General features: G+C 37.9%; 1 protein-coding gene across 7 annotated transcripts in view; it reads left to right on the top strand.

Annotated features, from left to right (window-relative positions):
• LOC124590183 (WD repeat domain phosphoinositide-interacting protein 2) overlaps positions 1-23,769 on the top strand; it is a 75,345-nt gene that overhangs the window by 32,368 nt on the left and 19,208 nt on the right. For all 7 annotated transcript variants that reach the window (XM_047131629.1, XM_047131630.1, XM_047131628.1 and 4 more), the window contains exons 4-7: positions 9,613-9,807; positions 9,906-10,177; positions 18,441-18,614; positions 21,542-21,649. In XM_047131629.1, the coding sequence (XP_046987585.1) occupies positions 9,613-9,807; positions 9,906-10,177; positions 18,441-18,614; positions 21,542-21,649 (749 nt within the window). The remainder of the gene's footprint in view (positions 1-9,612; positions 9,808-9,905; positions 10,178-18,440; positions 18,615-21,541; positions 21,650-23,769) is intronic.

The raw sequence follows: 23,769 nt of genomic DNA, 5'->3' as shown, positions 1-23,769 counted from the left end.
CCAGCACAATTGCAGCCCTACAAAATAATCCTCTCGGAATGTAAAATACATTCTTTTTCTGGGGCAATGACAAATCAAACCTGGATGAAGTGTATATGGAAAACACTGTGGATACTAAGTTCTATAAATTCTACCCGTTGATTAAATTAATTTTTGAGGAAACATTTCCAAAAGGAAACCACTTCAACAGCAGCAGCTAAGGAAAATAGATGGATAGCTGAAATTTCTGAGTTTTTTACAAAAGCGCTACACTAATCTACAGTCTTTGATTAGTATGTAGGTATAAAAAGATATACAGTAGGATGCTGTTTGCTGCAAAAGAAAGAAAGAAAAAGAAAAAAAGAAAACCTCGTCCAGTGACTAAATAATGTATAATGCAACAAATAAAAGCATAGTAGTATGGGATGCCGTAAAACACGAAATTGGAAAAGGCAGACACAAGTTTAATAACATAGTATTGACAACTACAGACCAGTTTCACTATTCTCTGCATTCTCGGTGACAATCAAATGAATCCAGAAAGATAGATTGAGTTTCATGAATAAATACATCCATTTAACCAAGCACAATTTGATTTCCAAAGTGGACAAAGTACAAGAGCAGCCATGACAGAGTTTACAAAAATGGTACTTGAAACTCTTTACAAGAATGATCATGTTACAGGCATATTATGAGACTTGTCCAAACGGATGCTCATAAAATACTGGTCAACAAGCTGTAAGCTTTAGGTGCAAGAGGAATAGCAAACGAGTGTTCCCAGTCTTACCTGGAAAGCAGTATGTAAAAGATATAGTTCATGTGATTGTTTGATTTTTGTAAAATAGTTAGGTGTCTCTCAGAGTAGTGTGTGGTGTCCAGTTCTGTTCTTTATATATGTGAATGACTTTATGAACAGAATAAGGCATGAAGACAAAGTTCTATTTGCCGATGACAGCATCATCATAATCTCTGATAAAATACCAGCACTCCAATTAGGGAAAGCAAATGATAACGCCAAGGAAGTTTACAATTGGGCAGTATGTACTAAATTCACATTGAACTTAAAGGAAACTGGCTGTATACACTTCAGCATAAAGAGGGAAAATAACTATTGCATTAAGCATATAGATTGTGTTACAGAGAAAGTTTTGTAGGAATGAGTTTTGAACCTCATTCAACATGGAATGAACAAACAAAGACAATGGCAAAAAGAATATCAGCATGTTATGTTCTTAGGGTTTGTGTCATCAGTTTGTAATAGGCAATGTCTTCTGGTGGCATAATATTCCTATGTGCATTCAGTTCATAGCTGTGGCCTGAAGAGGTGGAAAAAATCAGGCAAAAAATTGCAGATAAAGGTTTGTTGGAAAGCTTGATCTCCGTTCTTATGATGGATGTCAAATACAGCGAGCCCATTTGGATGTTATTGAATGTACTTAATCAGCATCTAATGTAACAAGGTCCTTTATACCTTCTGAAGAAGAAAATTTTACAGTTGTTGAAGCCTAGTCCAAGGGTTGCAATAAACCTTTATTTCCAACTGGTTGCCTGATTTTTTTTTCCAGCCTTTCCAGGCTTACTGACACACAGTTGATGGAATTACAGCCATCTTTAAGATCATAGCTACAGGATTCTTTTCTGGGGATCAAAGGCACAGAACATGAATACAATTTTTAAACTGTATAAAAGGACCATAAGAGTAATAACTAGAAGTAGCAGTCAGCCCATTTTAAACAATTATTTAAAAAACTGAGCAGCCATACTGCATCTAGTGAGCACATATACCTATCTATTGTCCAAATCAGGGAAAACATAACCAAATATTTTCCTAATAGGTCTATACATAATTACAGAGCTTCGAACTGCTTGCAGTTACCAAAGAAAAACAAACAAAAATTGCAAACAGCATTTTATATCAAGGAATAAAATTGTGTAATAAATTACCTAAGGAGATGAAAAAGATTACTTAAATAACGACATAGAAAGGGTAGACTGCACTGAGTCACAGACAGGCACAGTGAAAAAAATGGCTAAAATATTAAGCTTTCAGACAAAGTGTTTCTTCTGAAACAGAAAACACACACACACACACACACACACACACACACACACACACACACACACACACACACACGTTCACACTCTTTCACACAAGCATAACTCATAAACATGTGGTCACTGTCTCTGGGCACTGGAGTCCAACTTTGTCTGAAAGCTTAATATTTTAGCAGTGTTTTCATTGTACCTATCAGCGACTTACAAGGTGTACAACTTTGCTTCCGCCGTTTGCCGATAGGTGGTCACAACGGCAAGTAGCGGTCGAAAGAAACAGATCGCAGATGTCAGGCAGTTAGCTTGGACCTCGGTCAGCATAACCTCACTCAAACATTAGTGGATTTGTGTCTCCACCTTAAAGTTGTTCTTGATTGAAAATGTCAGTTTATGAGCCTAATTCTTGTCATTTGTGGGAGGTGTTATTGTTTTGTTTCAGTATGAAGAAAACAGTGGCTGAGTCTCATAGAATGTTCTCAAGTACGTATGGTAAGGTCGCTATTAGTGAAAGAACCTTCAAGAACGTAGACCAGCATAGTGGTGGAAGAGAGAATGCTTTCGAAGATGCAGAATTGGAGACATTGCTGAGTGAAGACTCACATCAAACTCAAGAAGAATTGGCATGATTAGTGGGAGTGACACAGCGAACCATTTCAAAACGTCTCAAGGCTATGGGCATGATTTAGAAAGAAGGAACTTGGGTCCTGTGTGAGCTGAAACCAAGAGATGTAGAAAGGCATTTGTGTGTTTGTGAACAGTTATTTCAGAGGCAAAAACAGGAGGGATTTCTGCATCGCATTGTAACCGGGGATGAAAAATGGGTTCATTATTATAACCCTAAATGCAAAAAATCATGGGGATATCCTGGCCATGCCTCCACGTCGACAGCCAAACCGAATATTCACGGCTCCAAGATCGTGCTCTGCATTTGGTGGGACCAGCTTGGCGTCATGTACTATGAGGTGTTAAAACGAAGTGAAACAATCACAGGTGCTCCTTATCGAACAGAATTAATGCATTTGAGCAGAGTATTAAAAGACAAATGGCCACAATACAACAAAAGACACGATAAAGTGATTTTGCAGCATGACAATGCTAGAGTCCATGTTGCAAAAGAGGTCAAAATGTACTTGGAAAAGTTAAAATGGGAAGTCCTACCCCACCCGCTGTATTCTCCAGACATTGCCCCCTCTGACTATCACCTGGTTAGAACAATGGCACATGGCCTGGCTGACCAACACTTCCGATCTCATGAAGATGTCACAAATTGGATCGATTCGTGGATCGCTTCAAAAGATGAAAAAATTTTTCAACGCGGGATTCGTACTCTGCCCGAAAGATGGGAGAAAGCAGTGACCAGCGATGGAAAATACTTTGAATGACACATGTGTAACAAATTTGTTTCATTAAAGCCTCAAATGTTGAGTAAAAAACGGCGGAAGCAAAGTTGTACACCTTATAATACCTCCTCTCTGTAGTGAGTAGTAACCTGTCCTTTACCTATTATTATTCCAGCCATGACTTTCCATTGTTAGACTGCTAAAATACATCTTTTAAAGAAAAGTGACTAAAACATTCTTCATAAGCAATGCTTACTAAACAATTAAAGATTACATACATGACTCACTGTAGTGCTAAATAGCAGATGGGGATAACTAAAACTCCGTCACTTTACAATACATGTTGATGAAGTAATACTTTTACTAGAAAATCGTGTCAAAATCTATAGTGCATGATTGTACGTCTTGTCATTCTCCTGAGCTTAACATCTCATTCATCATGAGGGGATGTTTACTCAGTTTTTCAGGTGGACTGAAGGAGGGACGTGACATGCGTGGGGTATAGTTGGATGTTTATGGGCATGGAGTCATTTTACAAACAGACTGGAAGGAGTGCAAAGGGCAAAATAGCATGTTTGTAGTCCACAAGTCCCCAGCAGGATGTGTATGCAGTGAGATAGTACAAAACCATTTGTTATGTCATATGTTATCTGGTGCAAATTTTGTGTAAATCGTACAACATTGTAGAATTTGGGGTCACCCGAATGATGCATTACAGTTGTTATAAACTGACCTCATGTATGAATGCTTGGTCTCATGGTGATATTAATTTATAAAATCTTCTCAGCCTTCCAGCTGTGGCAGGTGGTTAAAATCCCCCAAGCTTTCAATCGAGCTCTCCTTAACCATTGTCAAGTGGTAAATGACTGCTGTGTCATTGCTGTTATAAAGCCATGCTGCTGGCTGTCATGTTGCTGGTGTTCTCTTCCTTGCCAACTATGGTACTGTTTATGTCCTGTATACATCGCACCCACTTTAACCTCGCAGTGGCTTGGTCCCAGCCTATACTGAGATGCAAACTGCCATCCTTGTTGATGGTGTTTTCCCATCTATTTATTTCTACCTCTTATTTTATGAATTTATCCCAAAATCCCTTTGACAAGTGTTTTGCTGAATAAAATGCAGTGTCAATTTTCTAAAATGTGTCCTGCCATTGCTAATTTTTCAGGACAGCACAGGGATAAGCACCTCTCATATTCTGTCCGGTGTCACTCCACTGTGCATACTGTTTGATGGACACAGAAGTAGCCACATTGACATGGTATTTTGTACATGCGCATTCTGAGCCCTCTATCATTGTTCACAGGCCTCGTGAGCAGTCGTATTCTTGCTGCTGGGGGGCCTGAACACTGAGACGTTGTTATCTTCAGGACCCGGCTAATCTTTCCTGACACTGTGCCACAGAAAGGCAAAAATGCAAGTTTCGTGTTCTTTTCTTTGGTGGTGTTTTTCATGCATCTCTCACCAGAAATGGCCTGTGATACTTGGCAGTGACTGGAGCCATTTTCGCTGAAGACTTTTTGGAACTGGTTTAGTTCAGTGGCAGATTTTCAGTGTCTGAGAAGATTTTAGCATGATGGATGAGGGTGTTAAAAATGCTACATTTTTGTGCAGGATGGTGGTGACTTAAGTGCATGCCGGTACTGATCCTTGTTTGTGGATTTCCTGTACACAGAATGAACTATCATTAGTATGACAGACAGAGATACTGACGCAGATGTCGTCTTGCCACTGAAGAAAGGTTTTAACTTCTTACTAGTGCCTTGGAGTATCCTTATCTGTAATATTATAAGAGGGGTTGAACAAGTAATCCGCAAGGTGCCTAATGAGAGTGCAGACAAAATTCATTGTGAGACTTGCTGGATTATTTCAAAATCTAAATCATCACCATCTAACTTGGCTTGAGCTGAACGTAATGGACTTCACACACTCTGCGGCAACCCTCTCGTAGTGGTTATGCCAGCTGACAAGGGCAATGCACAAGTCATTCTGAACAAAGCTGATGCTAAAATTCAGCTGTTTCTTTAGGAGGTTACCTATTGGAAACTGCAAAGCACCCAACGCCAAGAGTAATGAGGAAGACCTCCTGAAACAGTCATCATTGAAAGGCATTGAGCCCGTCTGCGCTCTATGAGCTACCAAAGATCCACAAAACATATTCTCCTCTTCACCCTACTGTGAACACTACTGGGTCAGATGCAAAACATCTGGTCAGCCTCCGTACACCATGTGTTAGTCCGTGTGTGCATCGCATCAGGAGCAATGATTTTATCATACAAATTGAACTCCTGCGTCTTGTGCAAGGTGATATAATGGTCAGTTTCGATGTAGTCCCCCTGTTTACGCATGTTCTTGTCAAGACTACATAGATTTTCTCTCCCTGTTATTTGATAGTAAAATTGTGGAATTGTCTAAGAACATGTTGACATCATCATATTTCGTATATGGCGTCCAGTATTTTGATCAGTGATGCCATCCGTAGCCAAACTTTTTATAGAGAAATTTCAAGACATCACTTTGAGCACAGCTTCAGATAAGCCAAGTTTCTTTTGTTGTTACGTTGATGGCACTTTTATCATCTGTCCCCACAGACATGAGAAAACGGAAGAATATTTAGAAGACCGGAATGGCATTCACGATCTCATTAGGATTACGATGGAAGTTGATGTAGGTGGTGTATTGCCCTTCTTTGATGTCCTCGTTAATTGGAAAACCAATGGCCACCTCAGCCATGGTGTGTACAGGAAACCTACACACTCGGATCTGTATCTGGACACTCTTAGTCACCACCATCTGGCACAAAAACGTGGTGTTTTGAACACCCTCACCCACCATGCTAAAGTCGTCTCAGACACTGAAAAATGTCACTAGAACTAAGCCACTTTCGAAAAGTCTTTCCAGAAAATGGTTACGGTCACCACTAGGTATCACAGGCTATTTCTGGTGAGACACGCAGATAAAACACCACCAAAGAAGAGAATGGAAACTTGCATTTTTTTCCTTTCTGTGGCACAATGTCAGAAAGATTAGTAGGCTTGTTCAGTCATTGTTCAGGCCCCAGGCAAAAATACAACAGCTCATGAGGCCTGTGAAGGATGATGTAGGGCTTAGAATGCTTGGACAGCACAAAATACTGTTTCAATGTGCCTGCTACTAAGTTGGCCAAACAGTAAGCACTGTTGAGCAACACTGGATGGAACACTAGAAGTGCTTATGCCTAACTACCCTGAAAAATTAGCTTTGGCAGAACACGCATTAGAAAATCAACACTGAATTATATTTGACAAAACATCTGTCATTATGAGAACAAAGGGATTTTGGGATAGCATCATAAAGGCAGGGTAGGAATAAAAATATGTGAAAACACCGTCAACAAGGATGGCAATCTGCAGCTGAGCACAGTCTGGAACCTGGCCATCATGAGGTTGAAGCATGTGTGATGGATGCGGAGTGTAAACATTACCACAGTTAGCAAGGAACAGAGTACCAGTGACATCATAGCCAGCAGCGTGGCTGTATAACGGCAAGGCCGCTGTGACACAGCAATTATTTACCACGTGACAATGGCCAAGGAGAGTTTCATTGAAAGCTCATGTGGTTTCAACCACCTGACGCTGCTGGAAGCCTGACAATATACTATTTATCCAACCACATGTTTGCAGGAGACTATAGTTGCTCTGTCCAGCTATTCTGATTTAGGTTTTTGTAAATCTTCTCAAAGAAATGGCAGGATAGTTCCTGATCATCAGTCCCAGCCTCATAAAAACATATTTTCCATATATATATATATATATATATATATATATATATATATATATATATATATATATATATATATATAGAGGGAAACATTCCACGTAGGAAATATATATCTAAAAACAAAGATGATGTGACTTACCAAATGAAAGTGCTGGCAGGTCGACAGACACACAAACAAACACAAACATACACACAAAATTCAAGCTTTCGCAACAAACTGTTGCCTCATCAGGAAAGAGGGAAGGAGAGGGAAAGACGAAAGGATGTGGGTTTTAAGGGAGAGGGTAAGGAGTCATTCCAATCCCGGGAGCGGAAAGACTTACCTTAGGGGGAAAAAAGGACGGGTATACACTCGCGCACACACACACATATCCATCCACACATATACAGACACAAGCGCGCATATATATATATATATATATATATATATATATATGAGCTATTTGTTCCCATTGTGTTATGTAGTACGAGGGTTGACTGAAAATTAATGCCTCCACTTCGTAACTCTTCAACAGTTCGCAGCATTGGTATGTGGCAGGTACTGACTTGTTCCGTAGCCTCTTCTCTACAGCTCCAGTTGGCAGGAAGCCTTAGCATTGAACAGTTATGTTGTTACAATGTAAAGAATGGAACCCTGTGCAGACCATTGGTAAATGCGATTTAAGCAATGTGCAGTCATTGAATTCTTGACAGCAGAAGGTGTCACTCCAAAGGAGATTCAGCAGAGAATGAAAGCAGTATATGGTGATTGTGTTGATGTGAGTACTGTGCATCGTTGCGTGAGTAAGCTTAAAGATGTTGAGGCGGTAACATCTGACTTGCGTGACAAACAAAGAGTTGGACATCCTGTGACAGCAACCACCAAGTTTCACAAGCAAAATGTTGACAGACTGACTATCCTATCGCTCAGAGAGAAATTGCACGCACGATCGGCATTTCACAAGAACATACGGGTCACATTATTGCTTTGCTTGGCCATCTGAAGATCTGTGCACGATGTGTACCTCGGATGCTGACTCCTGAAATGAAAGTGCACAGTCATGAAATTTACCAGGAACTCCTCTCGCATTGCGAGAATGAAGGTGACATCTTTCTCCATTCAGTTGTGACAGGAGATGAAACATGGGTACACTATTATGACCCGAAGACGAAACGTCAGTCTATGGAATATCAACACACTCAGCCCAGAAAAAGAAATTCAAGACGCAGCCCTCAGCTGGAAAAATCTTGGCCACAGTGTTCTGGGATGCAGATGGTGTTATCCATGTTGATTTCCTTGATCGTGGAACAGCAATAAATTCAGAGCATTACATCACAATGCTGCGAACTCTGAAACGACAGCTAACAAAGGTCCGAAAGGAAAAGGGAAATGTTTTCCTGCAGCATGACAATACCATACCACACACATCACGTGCCACTACAGCAAAAACTTCAGAGACTGAATCTCACCACCATAAAGCATCCTCCATACAGTCCAGATTTAGCACCTTCTGACTTCCTCTGTTCCTGATAATGAAAGACGATTTGCAGGGTTATCATTATGCTTCTGGTGAAGACATTGAGAGAACTGTGAGACTGTGGTTGTGTAAAAAGTGTCGACTTCTTTCGTGATGGCTTCAAAAAACTTGTTCATTGTTGGCAGAAATATATCCAGTTGGCTGGTGATTACGTGGAAAAGTGAATATTGGTAATTAAAGATCACATTTGGAGTAGTATTTCTGCATTTGGTTTATTAAAGTATTCCCATCCAAACCCAATTAACGAAGGTGGAGGCATTGCTTTTCAATCAACCCTCGTAAATTCTTTGAGATGCGTAGCTGTGTACTTCATATGGAAATTATTTTAAAATTATGTTGGTTTGTTTCTTTGGAAGTTGCATAAATATTACGATAGTTGAAATTACAAAGCAAAAACTGTACACAGAAATGAAGAACAGCAACCAATTGCCAATAGATTAAATTTGAATGCTGTATAAGAATTCACAGTTTTGGAGTTTGACGCAGTAATTTCATTGGGGCAAATCTATACCAAATTATAAGTTGAAACCCAGCATTTGATGACTCCCATTACTGTCTTTATCAAGTGTAAAAGTGGATTCTGGTATCCTCCATGTACAAATAGAGGTCTCAGGAGCTTCTGGAATCCATACTGTTTCCAACCCTTATTCTGTTGTTATATCCTTGAAGCTTCCAACCTGTTTTATGTGCATAGAGGACTCTATGCCAATCAGTCAGTAACTTGCAGCTATGATGACAACAGCTATGAGTTGGGATTCTAATTCAATTTTGTGTACCGTAAACACTTAGTAGGTTTTATGGAAATGGAATTACATTCTGCACATAATTTCACAGGAAATATCAGTATTTAGCTTGTCTGATTATTCCCTTGATTCTTCTTACTTTATGTAAAAATCATTTTTTGTTTTTTACAGTGTTGCATGATATTTTAATTTACTAAGAAAGGATTTTTTCATTGGTTGTAGCGACTTGTGGTATGCCTTGAAGAATCTCTGTATATACATAATATTCGTGATATGAAGGTACTACACACAATACGAGATACTCCACCTAACCCTTCTGGGCTATGCACGCTCTCTGTTAACAGTGACTGCTGTTATTTGGCATATCCAGGTTCGAATACAATTGGAGAGGTTCAAATTTTTGATACCATCAATTTGGTGAGTTTATCCTGTTATTTCTGCTATTGTTGATATTTTTGCTTTTTAATTGCTTAGAAGTACAGCAGACTTAATTGACACATTTTGTCTGTTGCCAGCATGCAAAGACCATGATTCCAGCTCATGACAGCCCACTAGCAGCATTAGCATTTAGTACGTCAGGTACCAAAGTGGCAACTGCATCCGAGAAAGGGACTGTCATTAGAGTTTTTTTAGTGAACGATGGGACAAAGCTCTATGAATTTCGGCGTGGAGTGAAACGCTGTGTCAGCATATCAAGTCTTGCTTTTTCAATAGATTCCAACTTCCTCTGCTGTTCCAGCAATACTGAAACTGTTCATGTGTTCAAGCTGGAAGAACCACGAGAAGAGTTAGTATTTACTTTGTTAAGGTATTGTTTTATAATTTTAAAGATAATTGTAACTCACTGGAAAACCACTCTTTTCAGAGGTAGGTGTGATAAGCTAGTTACTGTTAATATATTTGTCTTACATAAATAGCCTATTATCTCACAGTAATTGAGATCGTGGTGAATGTTCATTTGGTTTTGCCTATCAATTATGTTGTTCACAGTATTTCTTGCATAAACAAATATTATTACTTGGTGTAGAAGAAGAATTGTTACAGTTATTGATGTACTGTTGCTTCTTTATTATGTAACTACAACTTATCGATATGGCATTTTGGAGCATTATTAGGCATGAAACAGATTCTGTTTGGCAGTTGAAATTTAACTTTCTGATGACAGCAGCTGTGAGACATACGATGTTTTATTCAAATCATTGGTCACTAAACACAGTGATTTTTTCCTAACAGTAGCAGAAAACACTTCCTCCTTGTGTGGGGTGGTGTCATTTTTAACAGCAAAAACTGTGGATCACATTAAAATTAATGCAGTGGGAATGAAACTGAATTCAGAGTGAGGAAATGTGAAATGTGAAGTCCTGGTAAGTTAGATAGCTGGTCCACTTCTGTTCTTTACGTACATAAACTGTTTGTCATGGACATTAGATAACTGTTGCATATCTGTGATATTTGCCATTGGCAAAGATACTGATAAAGAGCCAATACACATCCATACCAGAAGTAGCTAAGTGGAACAGACTTAAAACTGACTGGCAACAAAAAGTTTAATGCACAATGTTACAAAAACTGATACTGTGCAGTTCCTTGGGGGAAAAAATGGCTTTTGGATGCCAAAACTTTAGATCAATGAATGAAACTCCATATGTGAGGCATGCTGTTGGATGGCAATCCGATGTGTCACCGTCATGCGGAGAATGCCAGCAGAATTTCTAGCTCACTGTTGTTCTGTGCCATCGTCTCGTGAGACAATTGAGCTAAAGTAAAATAAAATAAACTATTTCTAATGAAATGTGCAGTAAGAATCTTTGTGACATCAATAACCAAACATCAAACAATGGAAAATCCAGGATGGAGCGTAAAAATATTATGAGAAGGAAAGTTGCTGCTCACCATACAGTGGAGATGCTGAGTTGCAGATAGGCACAACGAAAACAACACTCACAATTAAAGCTTTCAGCCATTAAGGCCTTCGTCAACACCACACACACACACACACACACACACACACACACACACTCTCTCTCTCTCTCTCTCTCTCTCTCTCTCTGCAGTCTAAGGCAACTGAAACCACACTGTGCTGTGTGAGAGTTTTTTTTTGTGTGTGTGTGTGTGTGTGTGTGTGTGTGTGTGTGTGTGTGTGTGTGTGTCTAGTGTTGACAAAGGCCTTAATGGCTGAAAGCTTTAATTGTGATAGTCTTTTTGTTGTGCCTAGCTGCAACTTTCCTTCTCATAATGTTGTTACAATAACCAAACATTTTTCACAAGTCTTTTTAGGGATTCTTATACTTGTGTCCCAGTACCCTTATTCCGTAATGGTGTTTCTGATTAGCAATAAGATTGAATGAGGGATGAATTGTGAAATTCACAACAGAATACAGGAAATAAAAATATTTTCTGTATAGAATGTGCATCCCTGAGTAGGCTTCGGGATGGAATTTTATATTCTGGTGGAAAACCCTAATAGAGACATCAGGCAAGAAATGAAATATCTTGATAATTAAAATTAAACTAAAAGAATTCCTTACTTAATAGTCACTTTTACTTTTTTTAGAATATTTGGACTCAAGAATGTTCATTTTAAACAGATTTTTAACTTTTTCAGTATTTAGGCAGCTGATAGCATTCGTTATATGTAGGGACAGGGAAAAATCATTTTAGTTTATAGCCAACCTTGGTGGTATTTTCTTACAAAATTTGGTTTTATTTTTCGTCAAATTCGAGGTTATTTTTTGAAAATTTTTTGCCAAACTTATTGTTATTTTTGTGAAATTTGGTGGTATTTTTTCCAAATTTGATGTTATTTTTCGCTAAATTCAGTGGTACTTATGACTAAATTTGGCGTTACTTTTTGCCAAATTTGATGTTTTTATGCCAAATCTAGTGTTATTTCTCAAATTCGATGTACATTTTTGCTCAATTGGAGCTATTTTGTCAGTTCAATGTTTATATTTTTGGCAATTTAACTGTTATTTGTGCCAAATTTGATGTTACTTTTGTTGCAAAATCCTGTTATTTTTTGGCAAGTTTATTGTTACTTTTTTTAATCAAATTTGGCGTTATTTTTTGCCACATTCAGTATCATTGATAGCCATGTTCATTTTTTTTTTGTTTGCCAAATGAGGCGTTATTTTTTGCCAAATGTGTCATGATTTTTTGTCAAATTCATTCATATTTTTGTCGAATTTATTGTTTTTTTTTTTTTTTTTTTTTTTTTTTTTTTTTTTTTTTTTTTTTTTTTTTCAAATTTATTGTTCATTTTTGCGTCATTGGGTGTTATTTTTTGGCAAATTTGAGGTTAAAATTTTGCTAGGTTTGATGTTACTTTTTTGCCAAATTTGATGCTACTTTTTGGCCAAATTTGATGCTACTTTTTGGCCAAATTTGATGCTACTTTTTGGCCAAATTTGATTTTATTTTTGGCAAATTTGAGTATCCTTTTTGTCAAATTTAGTGTTTCTTTGTTCAAGTTTGGTGTTTTTATTCAAATTCAGTATTGTATTTTCTAAATTCAATGTTTTTGGCCAAATTTTGCATTATTTGTGCTAATTTTGATGCTATTGTCGTCACCACATTAAAGTTTGTTAAGCAGGAAATGAACTGTCAGCTTAATGTTGTACTTGAACCTAAACCTTCAGGAAATTAGAAATCAAAATGCTGTTTTAACATTCAGCAACTATCAGTTACGGATATTAGTAAACACCGGTCCTGAGATTTGTAACATTTTTATATGGTAAAATTACAAATATTGCAATAGCTTGTAAAAATTGCTTATTTCATGTTATTTTGCTAAAAACTGCTTATTTTGCATTATGTTTTGCGTTATCATATTCACAAAATTTTCCAGTCCCTTGTTACATTCGGTAAAATTACTTAAATTCCCGGTATGCAATAGCAGCTGAGTAGCGAAAGTGGAGAAGCAGTGGCTTTTATAGAAGCAGTCTGTAATGGTTGCTTCTCTTAACATAAATCTTCACTCATTCCACATCCTTAAGGAGTGTCCATGATGAGGTTCACAGAAAACAGTGAATGAATGTTGCAAGACCTCAAGTTTTTATGTGATTCACAATGCACTGTTTTAACTTGTTGTTGTTATGGGCATATAGCATTCTTTTCCTGATTCAGTAAGGTAAATGTTGACATGTTTGCATCCATCTCCATTATGCTTCATTAAATGACATTGTGTTGACTTTAATGTACTATATATTTAAAGCAATAATTTTGCATTTGTGATCATGAAACTGATATTTCAAATATAGTGTCCTTGAAACTCTTCAAAAGATAAATTTTACAGTGACTGTGTGGAACTAAAGCTTAAAAAACAAATTGATATTGGTAATTAGTTACAGTGACTCATTAACATGTTAGTGTATTTCATGGTGTTAACTTACACCATTAGGTAATTCTCAGTATGTTAATTTGCATCCATTTGAGTGATGACATTATACACACTTATTTCTCACCATTACATGCACTCAAACATATAGTAACCTCACTTCAGAGTTCAGCTTTTATAACACTGGCGCATCTAACAATAACTGCCAAGGTATGACTAAAATGGACACTAATTTTGCATATAAGTGTTTATTTGCTTGAAAGTGAGCAGGGTAATTAAGAAAAAATTAATTAGTGATTTGAAAGAAAATTTTTGTCAATTTTAAAATCAGTAGTGGGGAAAGAACAAATGGGCTGTCAGATTGACGCGTGTGAGGTCTAAGGTTGAAACTCATCAGGATAATTAATAAAAGCCTAGTGATTCGAGGGAAAAATTGAAAAATTTCGCGAACAGTTGCTGCTAGCTAATGTAAATGAAGTGTCAGAAGTCCATCTCTTCAAGGCCTCTTATTTTGCAAATAAAAAGTTACATTGGGGTGATATTTAACTGCCAAAAGGTTTCCTTTGAGTGAAGTACTATATTTAGAGTATTTCAAGAATAGCAGACAGTAGGAAGTCAAATGAGGTATCAAAAAATTACTTTTCAAGGCTAGCTATTTTGTCCTTAAAAAGGTACATTGGTGTGGTACTTAACTGTCAGAATGCTTGCCTTTGAATCGAGTAGTAAATTTAGAACATTTTGAGAACAGGGGATGCAAGGAAAGCTAATGAGGTGTCAATAAGATCATGAACAAAACAAGTAATCTGTCAGGTTTTTTGTGAAATGATTTACCAAAAAGTAAGAAATAAAATAGAGAAACATTTGACGTGCCTTTGAATAATGCTCAAAATCATGTACAGCAGATGTTATGCATCAGATAATTCTTTCATCTGTTTTATTTCTTGCTTTTAGACAAATCATTTCACAAAACATTTGACTGATTTCAGTGTTTTTAAGTACTTGATAATGGCCATATGCCAAATCAGCTGATAGTGCACAGTTGAATGATGAAATAGACAAAGGTAGCAAAAATGGTTTTAACACTTAAAAGATCTACTGTAGCTGTGGTCAAACACAAAAGATAATTGATAGTAGTGGTATAATCATTTTTTCCTGCTCCTTCAAATTTGAAAAAAAAATGTTACTGAATTAAAGTATTGCTAAAGTTATTCATTGTTAATTAAGAAAGTAAGTGGAATAAAGGAGGTTAGGCATAGGTGGTTCTTTGAACTAAATAAGTGATAACAAAACTGTGAGGAACACATTCATGTAATGTCTACTTGTAACACTAACTTTATTTTCTGTGGTTTCTACAGATTGCAATTTTACATCTTTTAGTTGTTTATTTCATGATAAATGTATGTAAGATCTGAAATTTTAATGGCAATGACTGATATGTTTTTATTGGGTGGATACAGAATTATGCAGCTCTAATTTCCAGGTGCTCAGGAGACAGGATTCAGTGAGACATTGAAAAAGAACTGTTGCGCTCTTCTCTCTCTGGAAAACATTTCCTTTGTGCAGATAAAAAGTTCTCAGTAAACTTAACATGTCAAATTTGGATAAAATCCAAAGCTTTTGATGGCTACCCCAATAATTGCCATTAGGGCTAAGTATGACTTTCATGAAACAGATAAGGTCCGCACTTTTATGCCATAAGGATAGTATCTGATTGGCTAGAATTTGCCAAGGAGATGGAGCAAGCTGAAGTGGCACTCTCTGAGTAACCGTGCAGAGCAGCCTGTTCCATCTCTGTGACATAATGGAGCCAGTCAGATGAAGTCCTCAAGTCCTCTCACTTTGCAGCAGTTTCCCATTAAGGCTCACTATCTAATTAAATAAAATAAGAAGGAATGCTGGGATTCCTGTATCTTCTTCTTGGAAATATATCTCTTCAGGCGTGGGCCAACCAGCAACTGTTCCAGATCTCTTCCCCCATGGTGGTATTTGTACTGATGTATGTATGCATAAAAGATAAATTGAAGACGTCTCACTGTCTTTCATCCCTAGTGTTGCCAGATTATATAATGAATCTTTCACTGATTGGCAACTCTTCAGGCTCTTGACTCATTACACGACATGGCCTCCAACCCTGTTCTGGTTCATGACCAGATGACCCAACATCTGTCTGTTACACAGACTGCATCTACTCAGGAGCATCAACCGTATGTGGCTAGATGGCTTTCCCTTCACAGTGGGAAGATAGGTTCATCATCCCAATCTTTAAACCAGGTAAAAACCCCCTCACCCATTGACAGATACCAACCAGTCAGCCTCACCAACACGCTCTTCAAACTGCTTGAATAGATGGTAGTGCGATAATTATACTGGGCTCTTGACTTGCAGGGCCTTTTATCCCATTATCAATGTCGTTTCTGGAAGGGATGCTCCACAACCTCCCATCTGATTAGGCAGGGAACAGCAATCCACCAGGCTTTTTCTAAGTGACAACACTTCATTGTGGTCTTTCTTCGTCTACATAAGGCGTATGTCACTACTTGGTGCCATAACATTTTACTTACCCTCCATCACTGGGGATTGGGGCTACCAACCAATTTTTATTGGTCAGTTTTTTTATTCCACTGGTTGCTTTGGGTTGGAGTGTGTATATCATTTGGCTCTCCGTGGATCCAAGAGAGTGGTGTCCTGCAGGATTTTGTGCTGAGTTTCTCATTTTTCTTCTTCTTCTTTTTCTTCCTCTTCACCACCACCACCACCACCACCACCACCACCACCACCACCACCATCAGTGGATTAGTGATAGCTGTTGGACCATCGTTCACCCTCACACTGTATGTTGATGAATTTTGCGTTTGATATAGCTCGCAATCTGCAGCCTTGGCTGAAAGTCAGCTCCAAGGTGCCATCTGCAGGGCCTCCACCTGAACCCTTTTCCATGGATAGCAGTTCTCTCCCACAAAAACAGACATACATTGATGTCATATCACATTCCACCCTTACTCAGAATTCTACTTTAGTACCCAGCACTAGGAAGTTGTTTTGCACTCCTGATTTTTGGGACTGCTCTTGGATAAAAATCTATCATGGCTGCCTGTATTTGTCAGCTAAATATTAGCTGCATGCAAAAGCTTAATATTATCTGCTTCCTTGCCCACATCTCTTGGTTTGCAGATTACATTACTCTCCTCTGTATTTACTGTGTTGTGGTCTTGTTGTGATTGGATTCTTGGTTGCCAGGTTCATGAGTCAGCAGCAAGTACAGATTTGAAATTATTGGACCCAGTCTGTCGATGAGAAGTAAGACTGACAAGTGACATCTTCTGGACTAGATCCATAGAAAGTATCATTGCTGAAGTGGGGATCTTTCTCCCTCTTCAGTTCTGACAGTACTAGCTCTTGGTCACTTATGTAATCACCATCTGACAATTTGCTAATCATCCAACTTACTGAATTATTTTTTCAATGCAAGGTGCATTAACCCTCTGATACCTGTCCTTGTTTAGGATTACCAGCTGAAGTGCGCGTTGAGGCTGTCTGCCAGGAGCTTCACCTAACCCCCTTAGAATGTGCCCCCTCCACTGCTGCCCCACCCCAGTTAGTACCCAGTTCACTATTTCAAAAGTTTGTCATCCTGTAATCCTTTTGGCATCTATTCCTCTCAGTTCTGATGAGTGTCAGGGTACTTCTGTCATTTACATTGGCGGCTCTAAAACCATGGACAGGGCGGGATATGCTTTTCATCTCTCACCAGTCAGGAACCTATTGCCAGAAACAAGTGGTGTTTGTACATTAGAGCTGACAGCCATTAGCAGAACCATGCATTTTATTAAGCAGACCTCCTGTGACTGTGTTTTAATTTTCGGTGCTTCAGTGAACAGTCTCCAGGCTGTTAATTGCTGTTACTCTTGTCACCCTGTGATAGCTTCTATTCATGAATTTCTCTCTGACATTAGTTGAACTGCCTACTCAGTTGTCATTCTCTAGGTCCCAAGTCCTGTGGGTACCCCAGGGAATGAATGGGCCAATCGTTTAACTAGAGAAACAGTTAGTGGCCAATACTTGTTTTGATGATACAAATAAAGTCCTTACCCAGACAGGGAACAACATCCAGTGGGCTGCTGTCCCTTCTAGTAAATGTTGCAGTATAAGGAGACTATGGCTGCATGGTGCTCCTCCTCCTCCTGGAAGGAATCCGCCCTCTTATACTGTCTCCATACTTGTCATACCAGATTCAGGCAACCAACTTTTTTTTTTATCCGATTACTGCATCACAAAAATGCAACAATTTTTTGTGGACAGTTGTAGAGGGGCTTGATAAAGTGTCATAATATGTACTTTAAATTTCTTCAGGCTGCATTTAGAAGATATGAGAAATCTTATTTAGTCCTATATTCTCAGAGTTTCTTAAAGTTATTCTGTGTCAAAGCTGTAAATATTTTACATTTGTAAGTCAGATTTTTCTTAAAGTTACAGTTAAAATATGTATTTCTTGCCAAACATTGTGATTCTTCTCAGTCAAGTTACCATGACAATTAAATCTGTTATACTAATACTGAATAGTGCATGAGTAATCAAATGAGAGAATAATGGATTTCCGATGAATTCACTGTTTTTCCTGTCATAAGATATTGTCACCAGTCTCTGAAGCAACTATAATTGTGTGAGTAGTTGGTTTAATTTGTTTTGACTTGCTTTTCCCCCCTTGTGTGCTTAGATTGCGACGTGTGCCATCAGAAAATCAAGGCTGGATGGGTTACCTGTCAAAGGCTGTGTCAGCATCTGCCAATTATCTACCGTCGCAAGTAACAACCGTGTTCAGCCAAGGTCGAGCATTTGCCACCGTTCATCTTCCTTTCCAGGGACTCAGAAATGTTTGTGCCATCACAGTGTATGTATATATTTAGAAAATTTTAATGAACTGGTGTTAAATTCATTTTTTCTCAAATTATTTGCTGAAATTTGGTTGCTTATGTGGTTAAAGAAAATATTTGTAGTGCATTGTTTCTGTTGTGAACTGACAATGTAGGTGGAATGTTTACTGTCGGAGAGTTTCTGGAGAAAAAAGGATTAATTAGTGCTACTTCACAGATGAGGTTTCTTTAAATAATAATAATCATCATTACTGCATGTGCTGGTAAACTATTTTCTATCGTAGATTACAATGAAAAAACTAGGTTAGTTAGTCACCTGAAATGTGTTTACAAATATGGTTGTCTAGAAAGGAAATCAGTCTGTATTTGATAAGCCTTTTGTATTCCAGAGTTAATGATTAAGAATGAAATTTCTGAAGCCTTTACTTTGCTAACTATGGTATTGAAAATTACTACAGTAATACTTCATTCATTTGCTCACAGTCTGTACAACTACTGCAGTGATTTCTGTTTTTGTATGCTTTTAACCCTCCTAGCCACATGTCACTCAGTTCAATCGATAAATCATAAACACAATTTTCATTTCTGCAGAACTTGCAATATGTGATTTCCTGAATGTGATGCAATGAATCTTTCATAAAATTGACCTTCAGCTTAATTTGAAATTATATAAAAGATAATTTGAGCTAAGACATTTTGTAATAATATCGTGTTTCGTGGTCGACAGCATGACAATGTTCTCACAAGCCACTATTACTGGAGTAGTTCTGGGATGAAGGTGGGAAGAGTAACAGCAGAACATTGAGAGTGACAAACGGTGGTTGGTATTGACAGCAAGTGTGTCACTTCAGATAGTATTATATATTTGTTTCCATTGATGTGGTGTCGTGGCAACACTGATGATGACCATATTGGAGCAATGTTTCTGTTTGTGTAGGAAATTAAGAATAGACAGACACTGAATAAAATTTTTGTTTGTTTTGAAACCTCAGCATCATGTAAAACATCACATGAAGCTGTGGACTTGTAACTGTACAAACTTCATCACCTAAATACATACATGGGAGTTTTGAATTTTGGTATCTGCTATTGAAGGCTCAACTAAATGCTGGAAAATAGACATAAGTAAATCAGTGTCTCCCCCACATTTGGGATCATGTGGCACACCCATTTCATAAAGAGGTCACATGAATATATTCAATATGGAAGGTTTGTGTTTTAAGAATGAGCCTTGACTGAACGGAAGGAAAGAATTTTGCGTTATCTTGCACTTTTTCCGAAGCCTATTTACATAATATACGATGTTGGTCAGTCTTGGGCCTGCCTACAGTTGAATGTTATTTCATTTAACAAATTTTGCTTGTAGTAGTTTCCACTCCCCAGTGCTACGGACTGATACTGATTTTCAGTCAGTTCAGAGTTGAAGGTGTGTTAGACACAATACTACAATTAAATTTTTGCAGCACTGTTCAGCTGTTGCGGCATGGGCATTTGGAGTGCATTGAGTACTCTTTCGTTTATGTTGGACTAAATTAATTTTGTATGCTCCAAAATTTTCATTTGTATATGTCTTGCTCTTATTGTGTAAAAATGTGGTAAAAGTTATAATTTATGTGATATTTTTGTCACAGTTGCACTGATCTTGTCTTTTCTCAGAGTGTTTTAAGTAACTATAAATTTCACAAATTCATTATGTGTTGGACTTTTGTTCAAGAAATCAAAACACAGTGAAAATAGAAACACATCTATTTTACCAAGGAGTCCATAGCTGTTGAGACATTTATTATACTTTTAACAAGTGTTTTTAGTACTGCTCTTGTAGAACTCTTGTGTTCTATATCTCGACAGAAATGGAAACTACTCTCCTCATCACAATTCCTTCTGTAATGTTTTGTAACTAGCTCCCTGTTTATAGCTTGGAACAAGTTGATTTTGGTGGAGTCAAGATGAACAGTAAGGAATGGTAGTGAACCTTACATGGCCAACTGTCTCCAGAAGAACTGCTGCTACTGTTGCTCTTGTGTAGGCCCTTGAGTTGACTTGAAGAAGCAAAATACACAACTGAAGTAGTCTTGTCCCTGCCTCTCTCTCTCTCTCTCTCTCTCTCTCTCTCTCTCTCTCTCTCTCTCTCTCTCTCTCTCTCTCTCGTCACTTCAGGAAGTAAGTAAAAGTTGAACAATCAAATTATTTTGTATCCCAAAACACAATGTGAACTGGCTATCAGACAGGGTCACTTTGAAACTCCGTGTGGTTGGTGACAGATCCAACTTTAATACACTGGAGGTTGATTGATTTCCTGTTTGTAATGAAGGAGATGTTGCTGACTGACACTTTAAAAAAATGTGATTGGAAGTAATGTTTCAAGGCACTCACCTTTTCTCTGCTTTTTCAGTAATCTAGCACATGGCTGTCATCTTGGTAGTCAATTGTACTCGGTGTCTCTATAGTCGGTGACATTGGCACTCCTCCACAAACTCATTCATCACAAGACAACTGGTACCATCATCAAACTAATTATTGTGACATCATGTCTGGGCCATATACCTGAGCAAGCTTTATAAGACTTCTGCACAAATTATGCCATGTACTCATTTGTAATGGACAGTCACCAAAGCCTCTTTCATTCAGGAGTGCAGCAAATATATATCACACATTGCGATGCTGTGTGGTGCACACACTGTCAAAATTGCCGGTTTCATCATAACTCCGTTATAAGTGCCATAATGCTTCCATCAGATGATATGCAACCTGTGAACTGCAGACAGTAAAATTTCCTCTTGTATTTATTACTGTTGGACATATGTGCAACTTATTTCAGAACTACCCTTCATTTATAGATTTTGTGTTTGATAAATGAATTCAGCAAGTGCCATATGTTCTCTTTCTTATTATGTTGCAATACGTTTCAGTATATTAATATTCAATTAATGGTTTTATTCAACAGCATACAAAAAGTCCTGAGGTTGCTTGTTGCTTCTGCTGATGGTTATTTGTATGTTTACAATCTGGACCCAAATGAAGGTGGTGACTGTACTCTATTGAAGCAACACAGGTCAGTATTATTAGTCCACTATTCATGTTTTGGATGTTAATTACAGCAAAAAGGCAGTCAGTTTATGTCATAAATGGATAACTGCATCATGTTACATTCTGTTTTTATTATAGTGTTCTGCAGATATTGATCAGATTGCTGTTGTGCACTCACCCCCAAAAGGCACCACATATTTTTCATCTTATTGATTAACAGCATCTGTTGTTTTAGAATATTTCATTATTATTTAGCAGACTGAAAAATACGCGGTAGCACAATGACATAAGAATATAGCATTGTTTAACAACAGTAAGTACATAACGTTATTAGAAGTATTTAATGAAATTCTTATGTGCAGTGCAGAAAGATATTCATTCATGAAAAGTTGGGTTCTGTGGATGGGATGTGAAATAAGTTACCTACAGACCCTATTTACATCCTCTGTTCAGAGATTGCTTTCTGGCCTGAAACAGTTTTGTAAGTTTTATCTCCCTCCTTCCCAGCCCGCTTTTCTTGTGGTGATAGAAGAATAAGTTGCTGAAGATAGTGAAAAATAAGATGTAGTTTCCCAATCCTACTAATCATCCATGGTACTGACACATGCCTATCCCACATGTTTGTGATGTGTGTGCTGATAGTTTCATTACATATTTTAACTGAATACCTTTTCTATTTTGATGAGAGAAGATCTGTAAGTGTGTCTGGGTATTTTTGCTCTTATTTTAAATGTTTATTATTATTGTTATTATTATTATTATTATTATTATTTAAAAAAAATAAGAGGTGAAGATGTGGCTGTTTTCAGAGTAGTTGATTTCCTGCTAATAAAGTAATCCAGAAAGAATTCCCATAATTATCAGTATGAGAAGATGAGCACTAGTCATAATTTGTCTTTAATATACTCCACAGAAAGACCCAGCAGTGGTTGCTTCTGTCTGTTGATGTATAATGCCACTCACTCCATATCTCTAAATGCTGTCCTTCATGATGATGCTTGCAGAACATGATGTGTGAATGAATGAATTTCCCCAAATCATTAAGCTGTAGGTTTTAGCTAATTTTGATGGGTTGAATCAACTAGTTTGTACAAAATCAGTCAGATACAGTAATCTGAAGTACTGTATCAGATTCCGATAGGTCATATTAACTGTTTTTGTTGTATTCTCCTTAGCTGCTTTTATGTCGTCTTGTCTCTGTAAAGCCGTATCATGGGAAACAAGAAGAGGATGTTGGTTGGTGGCCAGTATCCTCGCTCTATAACATAAACTGCTCGCAATTAATAACTGGGTTCTTTATTCATAAACAAAGAGATATTTAACTTAAGTTCAGTGTGTTGTGGTACAAGCTCTCTTCTGTATAGTCCAATGCAGTTGAAGCAGAAGTTTGTTATGTTCACTATGAGGTTGTTATGTGCTGCCTGTCTCAGTGCTGGAGGCTAAGTCTGCAGATCCGTTTCAGTGACACGCTGGAACTCCACGGCATACAACCTCCAACTAACTCGGCGTAACTAACTAAACTGACTGGCTTAGTAACTGGCTAAACTGGCCCTTTGGTCTGTGCAGCAATCCTAAATACTGGCAGCTGAGAGGGCGTTGGCGGCATGTTTCCAGCAAGTCTTGTCATTGGCCTCTATTGATACTCTTGTAACCTCTATGCCGCATGGTGTGCTGGCGCCAGTTATGCCAGCACAGTTTTTTGCTATTAACCAAAATTTAGCTTTAAATGCACCTCTTACGTGTGTGTGTGTGTGTGTGTGTGTGTGTGTGTGTGTGTCGAGGGGGGGGGGGGGGGTTGCGCGTGCGTTTCCAATACCTTCTTTATTTTATCATAGCATTTATGTGGAATTATTTGACTGTCATATTTAATTTATACTAAAAGCTGTGTAACTGGACTGTGTAGTTCCCCTCTCCACCATCACGGCTCTGCTGCATACAGCGGACTCAGACTGATGTAACCTATTGCATAATAGAACCCAAAGGAGCCATCAAAACCATGAGTAGTTCACACGTAATGCCAAACATCAGCATTGCAGTGCATCATATGCCGCTGATACTAGATTAAATTGTCATAGTCATGTATTATAAAACTTCACTCTTTCCACTCCACCCCACCCCCACCTCCATAGCTAACTTGCAAATTTG

This window comes from Schistocerca americana, chromosome 2, assembly GCF_021461395.2.
Source record: "Schistocerca americana isolate TAMUIC-IGC-003095 chromosome 2, iqSchAmer2.1, whole genome shotgun sequence".
Lineage (NCBI taxonomy): Eukaryota > Metazoa > Arthropoda > Insecta > Orthoptera > Acrididae > Schistocerca > Schistocerca americana.
The sequence above is the reverse complement of the archived record's forward strand: the minus strand, read 5'-3'. Positions and strand labels throughout refer to the sequence as shown.